The 13,530-nt window shown below is 40.9% G+C and overlaps 1 protein-coding gene across 15 annotated transcripts in view; it reads right to left on the bottom strand.

Moving 5' to 3' along the window:
- The window catches only part of PLEKHH1 (pleckstrin homology, MyTH4 and FERM domain containing H1), an 81,624-nt gene that overhangs the window by 23,804 nt on the left and 44,290 nt on the right, over positions 1–13,530 (bottom strand). For all 15 annotated transcript variants that reach the window (XM_086895880.1, XM_086895888.1, XM_086895885.1 and 12 more), the window contains 13 exons: positions 11,748–12,754; positions 9,282–9,360; positions 8,614–8,702; positions 7,935–8,085; positions 6,733–6,872; positions 6,374–6,484; positions 5,707–5,793; positions 4,569–4,730; positions 3,539–3,619; positions 2,590–2,769; positions 2,349–2,457; positions 1,350–1,462; positions 493–669 (listed from right to left, as the gene is read on the bottom strand). In XM_086895880.1, coding sequence (XP_086752006.1) covers positions 493–669; positions 1,350–1,462; positions 2,349–2,457; positions 2,590–2,769; positions 3,539–3,619; positions 4,569–4,730; positions 5,707–5,793; positions 6,374–6,484; positions 6,733–6,872; positions 7,935–8,085; positions 8,614–8,702; positions 9,282–9,360; positions 11,748–12,754 — 2,486 coding nt within the window. The remainder of the gene's footprint in view (positions 1–492; positions 670–1,349; positions 1,463–2,348; positions 2,458–2,589; positions 2,770–3,538; positions 3,620–4,568; positions 4,731–5,706; positions 5,794–6,373; positions 6,485–6,732; positions 6,873–7,934; positions 8,086–8,613; positions 8,703–9,281; positions 9,361–11,747; positions 12,755–13,530) is intronic.

Raw genomic sequence — 13,530 nt, 5'->3', positions numbered from 1 at the left:
ATTCAAATTAGATCCATTATTATTCAACATGATTTTAATGTCTCATTTGAGCTGGGAATATTGTAATCATGTACGTACATTCATGCTGTAACTTATTAATTTTGTTTACCCAACAATTACAGTGCAAGATTCAGATTTCACATTTAATAGTAATATTCATGACTTGTATGCTGTTGATTATCTAAAATGCAAAACAAAATTAATACCATGTGACAGCTACAGCAAGACCACACAAGCTATGAACTTTGATTCTGAATATGGTCTGAATAGACCATTTGCAAGTGGTCAACAGTTACATTTAAACTGAAATTTGTTTTTCAATAGTTATATTCCTAGTGTTCTTCTTTGCAGATCAGTGCTAAGATTCTCTTTTCCCCAGCACACCTTTAGCACAAGCACTATTTTAGGAGAACCAGTCCAATAGCTACTAATTAAAAACACGGGATTAAGTGGAAAGTTTTTGCAGAGTTGCACTAAATAAGAGGAACTGACCTGAATGACTGAGTGGTTCTGGGGTTGCCGGCAGCTGGTCTGTTTAACAAGCTGACAGTAAATTTCATTCTGCAGCTCGGTATGTGTCAAGCACACCTGCAGTGCTGTCTGGGCAAGTGACACATGGTAATCAATAGAGGATGCCTCCACAGGAACATTGATGAACAGCTGACAGGACTGTAAAAGGGTAGAAGTTAGTGCCACAAATACAGCAACTTTTCTCTGGTACTTTCCAGGTCAGGTTCACCAGATGTATTTATTAACTTACAGACAGTTAATAAATAACCTTGAGAGGAGGGAAGAGAGCAAATACTTAATTCCTTTTCCTCCTTTCTTAGTTATTGCAACTAAGAAATTTACTCAACCTCCCCCGGCCTAAGGAACTTACAAGTCAGCAAGGGAACTGAAGGGAAAATGTGCTTCCTGCTTTCCATGCCTGTGTTTTACCGTGTTCACACTGTTTAGTCTCATTCCTGATCTTATACTTGTAAAATGTCATCTCCAGCGGCTTCACCACTGGTTTTACTGACACAACTGAGTTTGCCAGTGAATCGTTTCTGTTTCTTTCAATCCAGCTACTTGAGAGGAAAGAGGAAGAAAAAGCTAATTTTTAAGCATAAAGTCTGGGGAGAATTACTTCTAAACCTAGATTCTGCACAGGAAAAGTTAAACCTCCAAAGAATGAATGACACTTAAAATCCAACAGTTCTCTTGTAATTAAACGAACCAGCAGGTCTGTCTAAAGCAACCCATAGTGACAGTAAATACAAATTTGGTTGTACAACATGACCAAACAATGTTACTGCCCCAACAACAGAGCAAAATAACTGAAAACCATGCAATGTCCCTTTAAATACCTTAAAAAGTTTCAGGGCTTCAGTCTGTAGAGCCTCTGATGGCAGAGTAGTGAGGGATGTGTGCAACCCATCTTTACTGTAGCACAACATAGGATGCTTCCACAGAGGAGAATCTGAGGTAACAGATGGGCAAAAACATGCAGTGTCAGAAACAGGAGAGAAAGAACAGTGTCCATGTTGACAAGGAGCCTTGCTGAGATGGCAAAGCACCCAAAGAAGGAGCACTGCAATAGGCCACACTAGCTTTGGTGACACTTCATCGATTTCAGCAAAGCCACCATGGATAAGGGGTCACCAGCAGCATTAGTCATCATCAGAAAGAAGTATTGGCATCAGTCCTGCTACATCAGAGCTTTTTATTAGCTGGATTCTAGTGAGAAGCTGCTCAGGTGTGTGTTCAAACCAGAAACACAAACCCTGCCACGGCAGCTGCCGGCAATGGGGGTATTTATAAGTGCAAGTCACTACCCAACAGGAAGCAAGCTCCACATATGGGTCCAGAATATGTAAGAGTGCAAGAAGAGTTTTAAATATGAATGCAAATGTTAATATATATTTGAAAATATGGTGCACAAACATAAATTCATAAGCAGGTATCAAGAGAAGTAGCAGACAAGCGTGGATGTATATGTAAGAGTTTATATGTGCAAACAGAAACAGATGGGAAGGTCAGTGTGTTTGAGTGTATTTAGAGAAAAGAGCACTTGTTTGTATGGTCAAGATTTCCTGCAAAGGAAAATCAAGACCAACAAAGACAGGGAAAAATTAAAGCTCCAGTCCATTATTTGAATTTGAATTACTATTACAGACATTTCAGAGGCTCTGATAAATGACATGACAATGTGATGGACTTGTCTGAGAACAAGGGGAGAAGGACATCATGCCATATGATGTACTACTGAGAATCCTCTTCCCTCACACCTTAGACAGGATTAAACTGGGAATTGAAATTATTCTTTCTGCTTTGCTACCATGGAAGAGTTCATGGTGCTTACTTACTAGGGTCTCCCTCTGCATCCAGTAGCTTTCCAATGAGCTGTTCGTATGATGTGCCCACTGTGGCATTACTGCTACCAGCTGCAACAGTCAGATGGTACAGCCAGGTGTTCTAGGCATAAGGATGAGAACAGTATGGGTCAATTCAGACCTGTTTTCTACCAACAGATTAAGCCTGTATGACCCATTTGCTCATTGTTACCAAAAGACTCTTGCTGTCCAAAAAAAAGACTGCTTTTTATACCTTCTCCTGTTTGGTGCGGATAAGTAAATACGTGGGACTCTGGTCCTGTGGGTGAATCACCAGTGTACAGTGGGATGACAGAAGTCCTCCACCAGTGGTTTCATAATCTTCATCAGAGTCACAGGAACGGTCTACTTCTTCCACCTTGGACTCACGCAGAGGCAGATGCCCTAAAGGACACTATGAGGAGCAGAAGCACATTAGATAAATGTAATTCATCTCCCATTATGGACAGGGAACACTGGGAAAGAAAAGCCAAGTAAAATGAGACTAAGCAAATAAAAAGATTTTTTTTCCCAAAAGATACTGCTTTCTTCCCATCACACTTGAGGGTCAGTTGCTTAGTATCTTGAACCACTGTTTTCTGACCCTGGTCAGACTTTCTGCTTGCTACTGGAAAAGAAATACTTCTAAAATTTTGTAAGTAGTTATAGATTCAGACAAAAGAGAGGCTATCTGCTGTGCTAACTCTGGAGGTCAATCCCAAATATGAGTCACAGTATTTCTTGATATTCTAAAACTTGGGTTTGACATCACCAAGACAAAGTAATGGACCATTGGGCAAGGTGTCCAGAAATGGAAGCACATTACACTGATTGCTTCCCTCTTCCCAGAATGTTGTTACTATCTGTTTTCATGATGATAATGCAGGATCTATCAGCTGCTGTATAAAAGTTTGCTCAAAGGCTACACAATACCAAGTGGAGAAAGTGAGGAACAAGATACAGAGTCATCTGAGAAAGAGAAATCACTTGCCTTTTAAGTCTGCTGTCATTTAAGCTTAAAAAGATAAAATCAGGGAAAATATTGATTCTCTTAGTGGAACAGGTGCTGTTAGAAAAGAAGTACAACCAAGAAGGACCTGAGACACAGAAGCAGTAACAGTAAAGAAAACGTCATAAGAAATGGGAAAGGAGGGTCCAAGAATAAAAGGAGAAAAAGAAATTACCTTATCTTCGTGATTTCGATAATAGTAGAAAGTTTTTCCAATCAGTGCACACCAGACCAGCTTAGAGTGACCATGCTTGACCTGTAAGGAGGACAAACACATAAAGTTTTTAGTATCAGCAGTATTGCTAGAATGACACTCTATGACTTCAACTTTCAATTCAACTCTCCCTTAAAACTTTGCATATATCATTTGTTTTATGCTAAAATAAGCTCCTCTCAGAACATACAGGGCACCCCTTCCAAAAACAGGCAAGTACATCCCACCCAAGTGCATGGAAGATATGTGCTTGTGAGAATGGGTCTAAGATTTTGTGAAGCGTTTTACTCATTCATAAAAACTTACAATTTCTGTATACTGGAATACAATATTAAGGATAACATTTTAAAGATTATGAAAACAAAGCAGTTCATCTCAGCAAGAAAAGACCAACCTATAGTCTAGACAGCTGTTTCCTATTGGAGATGAATAACCTTCAGATACAGGTTATCCTTAGCCATTTTAGAACCTGACAAGAATTATATTAAAATATCCACAGTAGGTTGCAATGTCAATCTATGGAAATTATATAAAGACTAAGAATTTTCAGCCATTCTACTTTGTACCAATGTACCTACAATCTGTTATGACAGAACTAAATGCTAGCCTAAAACCATACAAGCCATTTTTTTTTAAACTCTCCTATATCACCAAGTTAAAGATCAATTAAATGTGACATTCAGAATGTCATGTTTTTTTTACTATGACATGCTGTGAATTCTGCTGAAGAAAAGCATACATAAACTAGATATTTGTTATTACCTACTACTTGACAATCAGTACTTTTCAGTGGCTTTGTTTGTCCCACCCCTTATCACTTATATTAATGTTTCACTCTGAAATACAGAAATCTAGAGCCACTTTTCCTTCCTTCCCTACTCTTACAGAGAGTATCAAAATACTAATTTGTTGCTCACATTTGCTGTGCAAACCAAGAAGTTGGTACACTGTCAATTCTGAGCTAAACATGAAGTATTAAATATTATTTTACCTTGGTGAGCCAGCCTTTCACAGTAGGTTTAGCATCACTGTGAGGAACACCAGCAGGTCCGCTCACTTGTACTCTCAGGATACTCTGTAGGACATGAATCCATTCCTCCAGGATGTTGGGAGAGTCTGCTGTCAGGAAGTAGGTTCTCTTTTCTGTCACAAGCTGAAAGGAAAAGGAGTGAGAAAGTATGAAGCTGCACACCTAAAAATCTTTTCTTCATTTTCTGTGTTTCTTTATCCCATACAGGTTCTTTTGGTCATTCAGGAGAGATTTTTTTGAGGGTAAGAAAAAAGGTGCTAATCCTCAAAGCCCAAGTGAAAAAAACAAAACTCAGATTAATCAATTTCCACAAGCTTTCTTGCTGTTTCTGGTGGATACTGTGGCTTTGTGTCTTCTCTCACCCTTTCTTGTTTCTCAGTACTGCTGCTAGTTTTTAATTTTAAAGGTGATTACATAAATATGGGGTTTTGCTGCCTTCACTTTGTTTTGCATTTTGCCTTCATTACCCTGTGACTGAGAGGAAAGATGCTATAAATCTAATTGTATTAGGCCTTAGCAACTTCAGTTCCCTAAGGGCAAAAGGTAGCTCAGAAGCTAGGCCATGTAACTTTCAAAGTACAAAAGAAACTTTAATGCTGTCTTTCTTATTAAGTCAATAATGATTTAAAAGTGAATCCAGTGATGGGCTGACTTCTAATATGTTAGAAGTCAAATTCTAAAAGGAATCAAACTATTCAGATGTTTCTTTAGATCCTTCAGGCATGTAAAGTCAGGCTTGAGATCTTGTGAGAGAAGTCTCTCAGAAAGATCCTAGGTACTAGCTGGTTTTAATTGCTCTAAGAATCATTTTCCTCCACAGATTTCAAGCTCTAACTCCTGCAAAAAAAGGAAAGTGTTATGGTGTAAAACGGGACAAAAATAAAAATTCCTATTTCAAAAGGGTGTACTTGGGTTACAATTTAGCTCTTTCCTCATTATTAATCAGACCAACTGCCTGTTTTGTGCCAGGAAATAGAGACCAGATAAAATTAGCTCTTATCAATTGAGACACACAGTACCATTAAGCCTGAATTAAGTGCTCCCTCACCCAGCTACTGCCTGTATGGTTATGTGTAGGATAAAAAAAAGCAACACCTACCTGGAATGTTTGGGACCCTTCACCCCTGACAATTTGGCATGAAGAATTCAGCTCCAGCTGCCCTTGTGGTTTGCGGATAACATCACTCTGAGGAAAGAAGAGCAAACTATTTTTTCAGTAGGAAACCTCAGATGACTCTTAGATTATTTAAATACAGTATATTATGCACGTGCAGGTTGAAGTCTGCATTCGTGAGCTGGAATGGACAGCCTCAGGTTGCCAGGTGAAATATGAGACTGTGTGATCCCATTGCAAACATCTCCTCAATAGTGGCAGACAGTATAACAAGGGCAGTAATAATAAATGCTGTCTTATGGTGTTCAGATTGGACATTATGATTAATAAAACAAAAGCAAGCCCAAACAAACACCCAAAAACCAAACCCTTTCTAAGTGGGAAGGCAGTACAACATACAATAGGTACCAAGATGGTGGCTGAATTTCTACCTTTGGAAGTTTTCAAGATTCAAGTTTTCAAAGATTCAGCTGGACACTTGTTAAGTGACAAGTCTACAAATACTTTTTTTCTTCATTTGATGCATACAGTGAATCTTTCTAATATTTGTAATGCTTTTCAGAATAGTGACATGTCTAACCAAAAATGTTTTTTCAGTATATTAAATTTCTCTGAGCCTCTAGAGGGGAGGAAATGTATCCCAGTGACTTACCGGGGACTTGTAGTACATGATTTGTCTGTTTCTGAGAACAAACCATCGTCTTTTCCACGTCTTTACCTGGCTGCCCATTTTCAGCAAGTAGCCTGATTTCTCCATGGGCTCCTGGAAGACAGAGCAGAGGGGAAAGGAGGTCATCTTGCACCTCTCAAAATACAAATGAAACTGTGCTGAAATCGAGCCCAGACATTTGTTTCGTCTCCCATAATTTTCTGCTTTGTTAGTAGCAGCCATCAAAGATCATTTCACTGGGGGATTACTCAATATACTGTAGTTACACTTCTCTCTTAAGGCCAAGGCTCTGTTTGCACCCCTTTGCAAGTGCAGCATAGCAGTTACAGTGCAAGACTTACAGTGCAGATTCCACCATCAGTGGAATAGGAAGATGTTCGCTGTAGCTTATGTTCTGGCTCTGAATAGTCACCATCCAAGGAGTAGGCATCAGGAGGGATGGCATAGTCACTCTCAGAGCTCAGTGAGGACACAGATACACCTGTTCAAAATAAAGTAAGGAATTAGAATTGTGGCTAGACAAAGCATGCACTGAATATTGTACACTCCAAAAAAGTTTCTGCATTCACCATTAAGGCTTTTTTTTTTTTTTTTATGTTCAAGAAGGACAAATCAGATCGGACTTTGGAAACTCACACCCCAATAACGTGACTTCTGAGGCCTCTTTTTATTTCCCTAGGAAGACAGTAGTGAAAAGTGACTTTTGGATACTGACAGTGAAATAAATCTATTGCTGAATAAAACCAGATTGAAATATATATTTTTAAAAAAAATCAACAGACTTTTCATCTGAAGGAGAGACAGCTTGTTTTCATCTGGGAACATCCATTATAAAATCTTAACCCTTCTGATTTCAACAAAGGAAAAGGCTTCTTCACTAGCAATGGGGCTTTGCTTTCTGTGAATCTTTTACTACAGGTAAGAACACATTACCACATGGCAATGCACAGACACATCTGCCAATGCATCACAACAGAAGTTAAGACTACATGAAATAAGACTCTATTTTAGAGATAACCAACAAAATTTGGTAACAAATCTCTCTTTGGTAACGAAAGTTCTATTCAACAACCAGTTTAGCCCTCCCAGCAGGCAAGAAAAATAGTCCTAATCAGGACTCATAGTACCTGATGTCTCTCAAAGACACGTGAGATGTACTTAGTGGTCAAAAAATTACCAATGACAAAGACAAAAAGAAATTATTAATGACAAAGACAAAAAAGCATTTTTTGCATTGTGTCAGTACTAGCTTCCTTCCATGGAGAAGTCACAGCAAAGGTAAGGATGATTGGATGCATGATGAATTTGGGAGGGCAATCCTTCCCACAGTCTTAGTTTAGCCACTGCCTGAGTGGAAATCTATCAGCAGTAAATACCATCTACAAGAACAGGTTTCTACTGTTGATGTCTACACACATTCTGGGAGAACTCCTTGTTAGCATCACTCTGGCTGAGCATTTGCCTGTCACTCATGATGGTGTTCAAGCCATCTTTGCTCTGATGGCAAAGTTCATCCTGCTCAGCAGCAATACTCCCACTTTACCTCTCTTCACAGCACGAGGGCTGCCTGGCACGCTAGCTTTCCTGTTCTCAGATCCAGCAGTTGAAGTCCTGAAGCTGGCATGGGACCCACAGTCATCATCAGAGCCTGAAGACTCATCTAAGAAAGGCACATTGCTGATCTGTGTGGCTTTCTGGAAAACAGACCTGTATGGTTAGTGTGTGAGAGAAGAGTTTCACCAGGATAATAATTTCCCCAGGATAATCCCGCCCCGCTCAATCAGGAGACAGAGCAACCCATACCCTTCATTTCCATGCTGCCTTGGCCACTTCTGCCCCAGGGTTCCTCAGTTCCTCCCCCTCTAATCTGAGAACTTCCAAGATGGACTCTCTAATCTGAACTGTTTGGGTCTCCTCTGGTTACACCCTCCTACTCTTCCATGACCCTTATGTTTCATTTCATTCCTTAGGCTACACTCACTGTCACCTCTAGGTTCCATAATGCACACTGCAACTTCCTGGACCAAAACCTGTGGCAATGTTCTGTGTTCTCAAATATATTTAACATTTGCTACTCTTTCTGCATTCTTTTGATGTCCAGTACTCCCTGACATTCTCTAATTTTGTTTCCTTCACTTCACAATTCCATCCTGTTTTGTCTCAAATTACTATCAGCCCTGGACCATGCTTTCCACAACAGGAAAAGTGAGGTAACTCCTTACCCCCTTCAGCGTAGTGTAGACTGGCACTGTGACATTTCTGTAGATGAGATAGGTAAATGGCCCAGAAGCTGAACACGAGAAATTGGAAACTGGGGAAATTCAGAGAAAGCAAGAGAGCAAATAATACAAACTGGTGAAAAGAAGGAGGTTTTAATGGAGAAGCACACGGAGAACTGCCATCCTGGACAGTCTGGCTTCAGAAAGGTCAGGAGATGTGTTATTAATTCCATACAATTCCCAGAGATAGCTGCAATGTTCCCTTCATTCAGCCTGTAAGTCACATTACCCACCCTGTGCTCCCCATGGTACAATGGCAATCTGGTGTACCAGGTACAAACAGAAAAAAGCCCTAACAGGCAAAGGTGATGGTGAATCAGAAGACTGAAAACAGGCCAAAGACATGCAGAAGCAGAAGACTGGCTGAAAAACTGATGGAGGAGATAATGGAATCCCTGAAGATGTCCCTGAATATAGAGACACAAACAGCCCAGCACCAACCATCCCCAGAGTTAGATACATCCTCCTCCCTTCCTTTAGAGAGGCTACCTATGAGGTCAAATTTACTTTGAAAGCAGGCAAGGAAATGAAGAAATGTGAACAGCCAGAAGCTCAGGTCCCACACTGTCACCATGAACTCCCTCTAAGGATGGATCTAGTCTACAACTTACAGCAGCTGGAAGTCTCATTCACCATGGCCATTTCAGACACCCTCATGCCAGACTCGGCCACAGCATAGATTCGGCTCTCCTGGAACAAAAACACCACAAACAATGATCAGGCAAAAATGAAATTCTTACAGACAGAAATGCCTATGCCACAGAATCACACCACAGTCACACCTTGGGGCAGGAAGGAGGGGCTCTCTAAGAAAGATAACTGAATTCTATCTACCCCATATGTTGTTTGAATGACCACTAATGGAACTGTGCTACTGTGTGCAAATTCCCAGCTACAGAGGTGACATCCACACACTGGAACACCTACACACAATTATCTATAAATTACTATATCACAGCATGGAAAGAGATGTTCTTTTTCCTAAATCATAAACAATGCATTAAAATTAATTAAGAACAGCCCTATAGCAGAACAATTCATTGAGTCACAAGCTGCACAGGATGCCCATTCTGTAATAAGAGAATGAAAGAAATGCCTGGAATGATCTCAATAAGGCTGTGTCTCCGTTACAACAACATACAGAGCTTTCAGTTCAAACGATCTCAAGCACTTCATGAATTGCTAAAAATTCCAGAGCAGGAACCCAACTCTGTATCTAGATGCAGAGTTATGACTAAGACATCAACCAGTGTGAAGTGGATAAACCTCAAATCTAGGAAATCTCTTGGTGTTCCTTAAAGCACACAACCAAAATTCACTATGAAATAATACACATAATACATATACATGAAAATACTTAAGATTGCAAAGTCAAGTACACCAAAAAATTTTGTAAGACATAAGAATTAACAATGAGTACTTGACTTCGCAGTTTCAATAAATCATTTGTTTGCCCATGCCTTTAAGAAAGCAAATTAGAGTCATCTTTTTTGATACTACACTGATTTTTAACTTTTCAGGTTGGCCTGTTTGAACCTAGTTAGGAGTCAGTACTGATGGACAAGGAATCCAGCAAGACTGAACATTCTTCAAGAAGGATATCTTTAAGGTGCAGGAGCAAGTCATCTGAATATGTTGAAAGATGAGACAATGAGGAAGACCAGCCTGTCTGATCTGAGAGCTTTGGCTGAACTCATACTTTGTGACCTTTGGATGAAGGGGCAGGTGACTCAGGAAGGTTACAAATTCACCATGAAATTATGCAGTGAAAAAATTAGGAGGACTAAAGCCCAACTAGACCTTCATATGGCTACTGCAGTAAAAGACAATAAAAGTCTTCTATAAACACATAAGAAAAAAGAAACAAATAGAATATTAAGAAGAAACAAATAGAGAATACATGAAACAAAAAGAGAATCTCCATTCTTTATTGTATATGAGTGGGAAACAGAGACAAAGAATGAGGAAGAAACAGAGGCAGTCAATGCCTTCTTTGCCTCAGTCTTTGATGGTAAAACCAGTTGTTCTCCAAGTAGCCAGCCCTCTGCGCTGGAGGACATGGATGTGGAGCAGAATGAAGCTCCCATAACCCAAGGGGAATGCCCAGTGACTTGTTTTGCCACCTAGACACACACACAGGTCTGTGGGGCCAGGTGGGATCCCCCTGGGGGTACTGAGGAGCTGTCAGAAGAGCTCACTGAGGCACTGCCCACCAGTTACCTGCAGCCCTGGTCACCCAGAGAGGTCCCAGCCGACAGGAACCTGGAAAACGTGGCACCATCAAGGGCCAGAGGAGGATCTGGGAACTACAGGCCTGAGATCCAGACCTTGGTGCTGGGGATGCTCATGGAGCAGACCATCCCAAGTGTCATCACACACCACACACAGGACAACCAGGGGACCATGCCCACACAGCATGGGTTTGTGAAAGGCAAGCCCTGCTTGACCAACCTGATCTCCTTCTATGACAGGTGACCTGTTCAGTGAATGAGGAGAAGGCTCCTTTTTCCATCCTGAACAATTCTAGGACTAAAAAACAATTCATCTATCTGACCTCACAAGTAACTGTAAGAAAAAACAACATGGCATGTATATTTACTTTACCAAAGATTGTCACAAAATTTTCCTAACAGCAGGAGCATACCCATGAGATAGGAATGCTGAGATCTAATCCATGTGTCTATTCTAGTATCCACAGCTTTTTCTCACTCTGGAGCTATCTGATCTGGTCCACTGCATTTATGATTAATTTTTCTATCTTAAACACAAACAACAGAACTAAGGATTAACTTTTGATGACCCATATAATGATATACCACAATGCAGTACATTTTCATTTTCATTCCTATGACTGTTTTTTTAACGGACTTTTTTTCCCCCTTATAAAGAATTAAAACAAAAAACTGTCAAGAAAACCAGCATGCCCCATAATCTCAAACTGTCTGACTTGGTGGCTCAGGAATGTAACCTGTGATGCCCACAGGTAACAATTCCTTGAGGCCAAGAGCTGTTGTAGCCTAACTATGGGGCACAAAGATTAGCAGCACTTCTCATACTGTTGCCCTTGCATTTCTTACCCATGATGGGAATCGGTGCAGTGGTGGTGTGGGAGGTTTACATCCCAGGTCAAGTGTGCCAGCCTCAGAACTCACAGCTTCTCTTTGCTCTACAGGTAAGTGGTACATTCCCTCACACGTTCCAGCTTCTCCTCTCAGCAGGCCACATTCTGTCTCCATCTTCTCCATTACTCCATCATCATCAATGTCTGTTTCTTCCACGTGCCCACAGCTGACTGGAGGGTCTGTTATGGGCTGAAAAGTGCTAGTCTCTAAGTGCATTACATGATGGAAAGAATTAGCCCCTGACTGTGGTTGGCTGTGATGTCTCTTGGCTAGTTGGATACTGTCTCTTGGTGTATTGGGTGCTCGTATTTTTGGAAAGGTCATACTAGTCCCAAGGCTGCACTCCCTCCCTGGATAGAAGGAATGTGCTGTAATAGCTGATGTTGATACAACCAGAGGTGGCTCAGCAGTTTGGAGACGGCCCTCAAGCATGCTCATTATTTCTCCTGAGGAAGAGGAGTCCAGCCGGTGAGAGTGGAATCTGGCACTCAGATCATCAGAGAAACGGGTGCCATCCAAACCCACTTGTTGCAAGGTGCTCACAGCACTACTTCCTTCCAAAGATGATTGGAAAGTCAAAGCCTCAAGAATTCTTGTGGTCTCAGCTGGGGGGTCCAGTGATATGGGACCAGAGCACCCTAAACCATGTTCAGGACTTATGGCTGGAAATACATTTTCCTCTGTGGAGAGATTCCAGCTTGATGGGTCAGACATGAGCTTCAGCATGCTCTGGGAAAGCAGAGGTTTATCCTTGGTGTTCTCAGTAAAGGCGTCATTGGTGAGGACTATGTTTGCTGAAGAGAGGACATGTTTGGAAGGTCCTGTCTGACACACCTCTCTGAAACCAGGTGCAAGGAACACAGATTTCTGGTCTGTCTCCTCAGCAAAAGAGGCCTGCGATGCTCGGGGCTGCAGGGAATCACAGCTCCAAAGAGATTCAAAGGGAGGAATGCTGGTCATATCTACAAGGAAGGAGAATATATGGTTAAGGCATTCAAACACTTCAGTGTCTTCAGTGTTGCTTCCTAGAGTAATTCAGTTGTATTTCAATAACACCCTGGCCCGCTTAGGACTATACAGAATGGAAAGGAGATAGCTGGGCACAGTTATAACTAAAGTACTATACATTTATATTTGGGAATAGCACAGAAGATATGAATAGGAAATGATTAATCACCGTTTCTGACAAAAGTGAAATTAAGGGGCTCCTGATGAAATTCAGCAGCACATTTGAAATTTACAGAAGGAAGATTTTTTCACAGACAAAAAAGAAAACAGAATGCTACAGACAGGCCAGAAAAAAGTAATGTATCAGTAGTATAGGAGCTCTGGCTTAGGAACATCCTAAACTACTGAGAGCAGAAGATGGAAGTGCATATGGAAAGAAGGACGGCTTTACTTGCATTATTTTGTATGGTCCTTCCTAGAATGTGAACAGCCAGCCAGGAACTGGCCTAGGCAAGCTTACAGTCTAAGGCAATACTGGAGTTTTTATTCTTACCTATATAATTATGTCTCCTTTCTTAAAACATGAGAAGGAAGTGCACCTATCCACACGACACTTTGGCAAATACATCAAAGTGGCCAGATCACTGCTTAGCATGGCTTTTGGCTTTAGTGGACCTACAGTGATTTAACTCATCAGATCATCTGGTATGATTCCATCCATTCCCAGGAGCTTCCAGCAAAGGTATGGAGACCTTCTTAAACATCACAGCAATTGAGGAATTTACTTACT

This window comes from Cyanistes caeruleus, chromosome 6, assembly GCF_971803275.1.
Source record: "Cyanistes caeruleus chromosome 6, bCyaCae1.hap1.1, whole genome shotgun sequence".
In the NCBI taxonomy this organism is placed as follows: domain Eukaryota; kingdom Metazoa; phylum Chordata; class Aves; order Passeriformes; family Paridae; genus Cyanistes; species Cyanistes caeruleus.
This window is presented reverse-complemented; position numbering and strand designations above follow the sequence as displayed.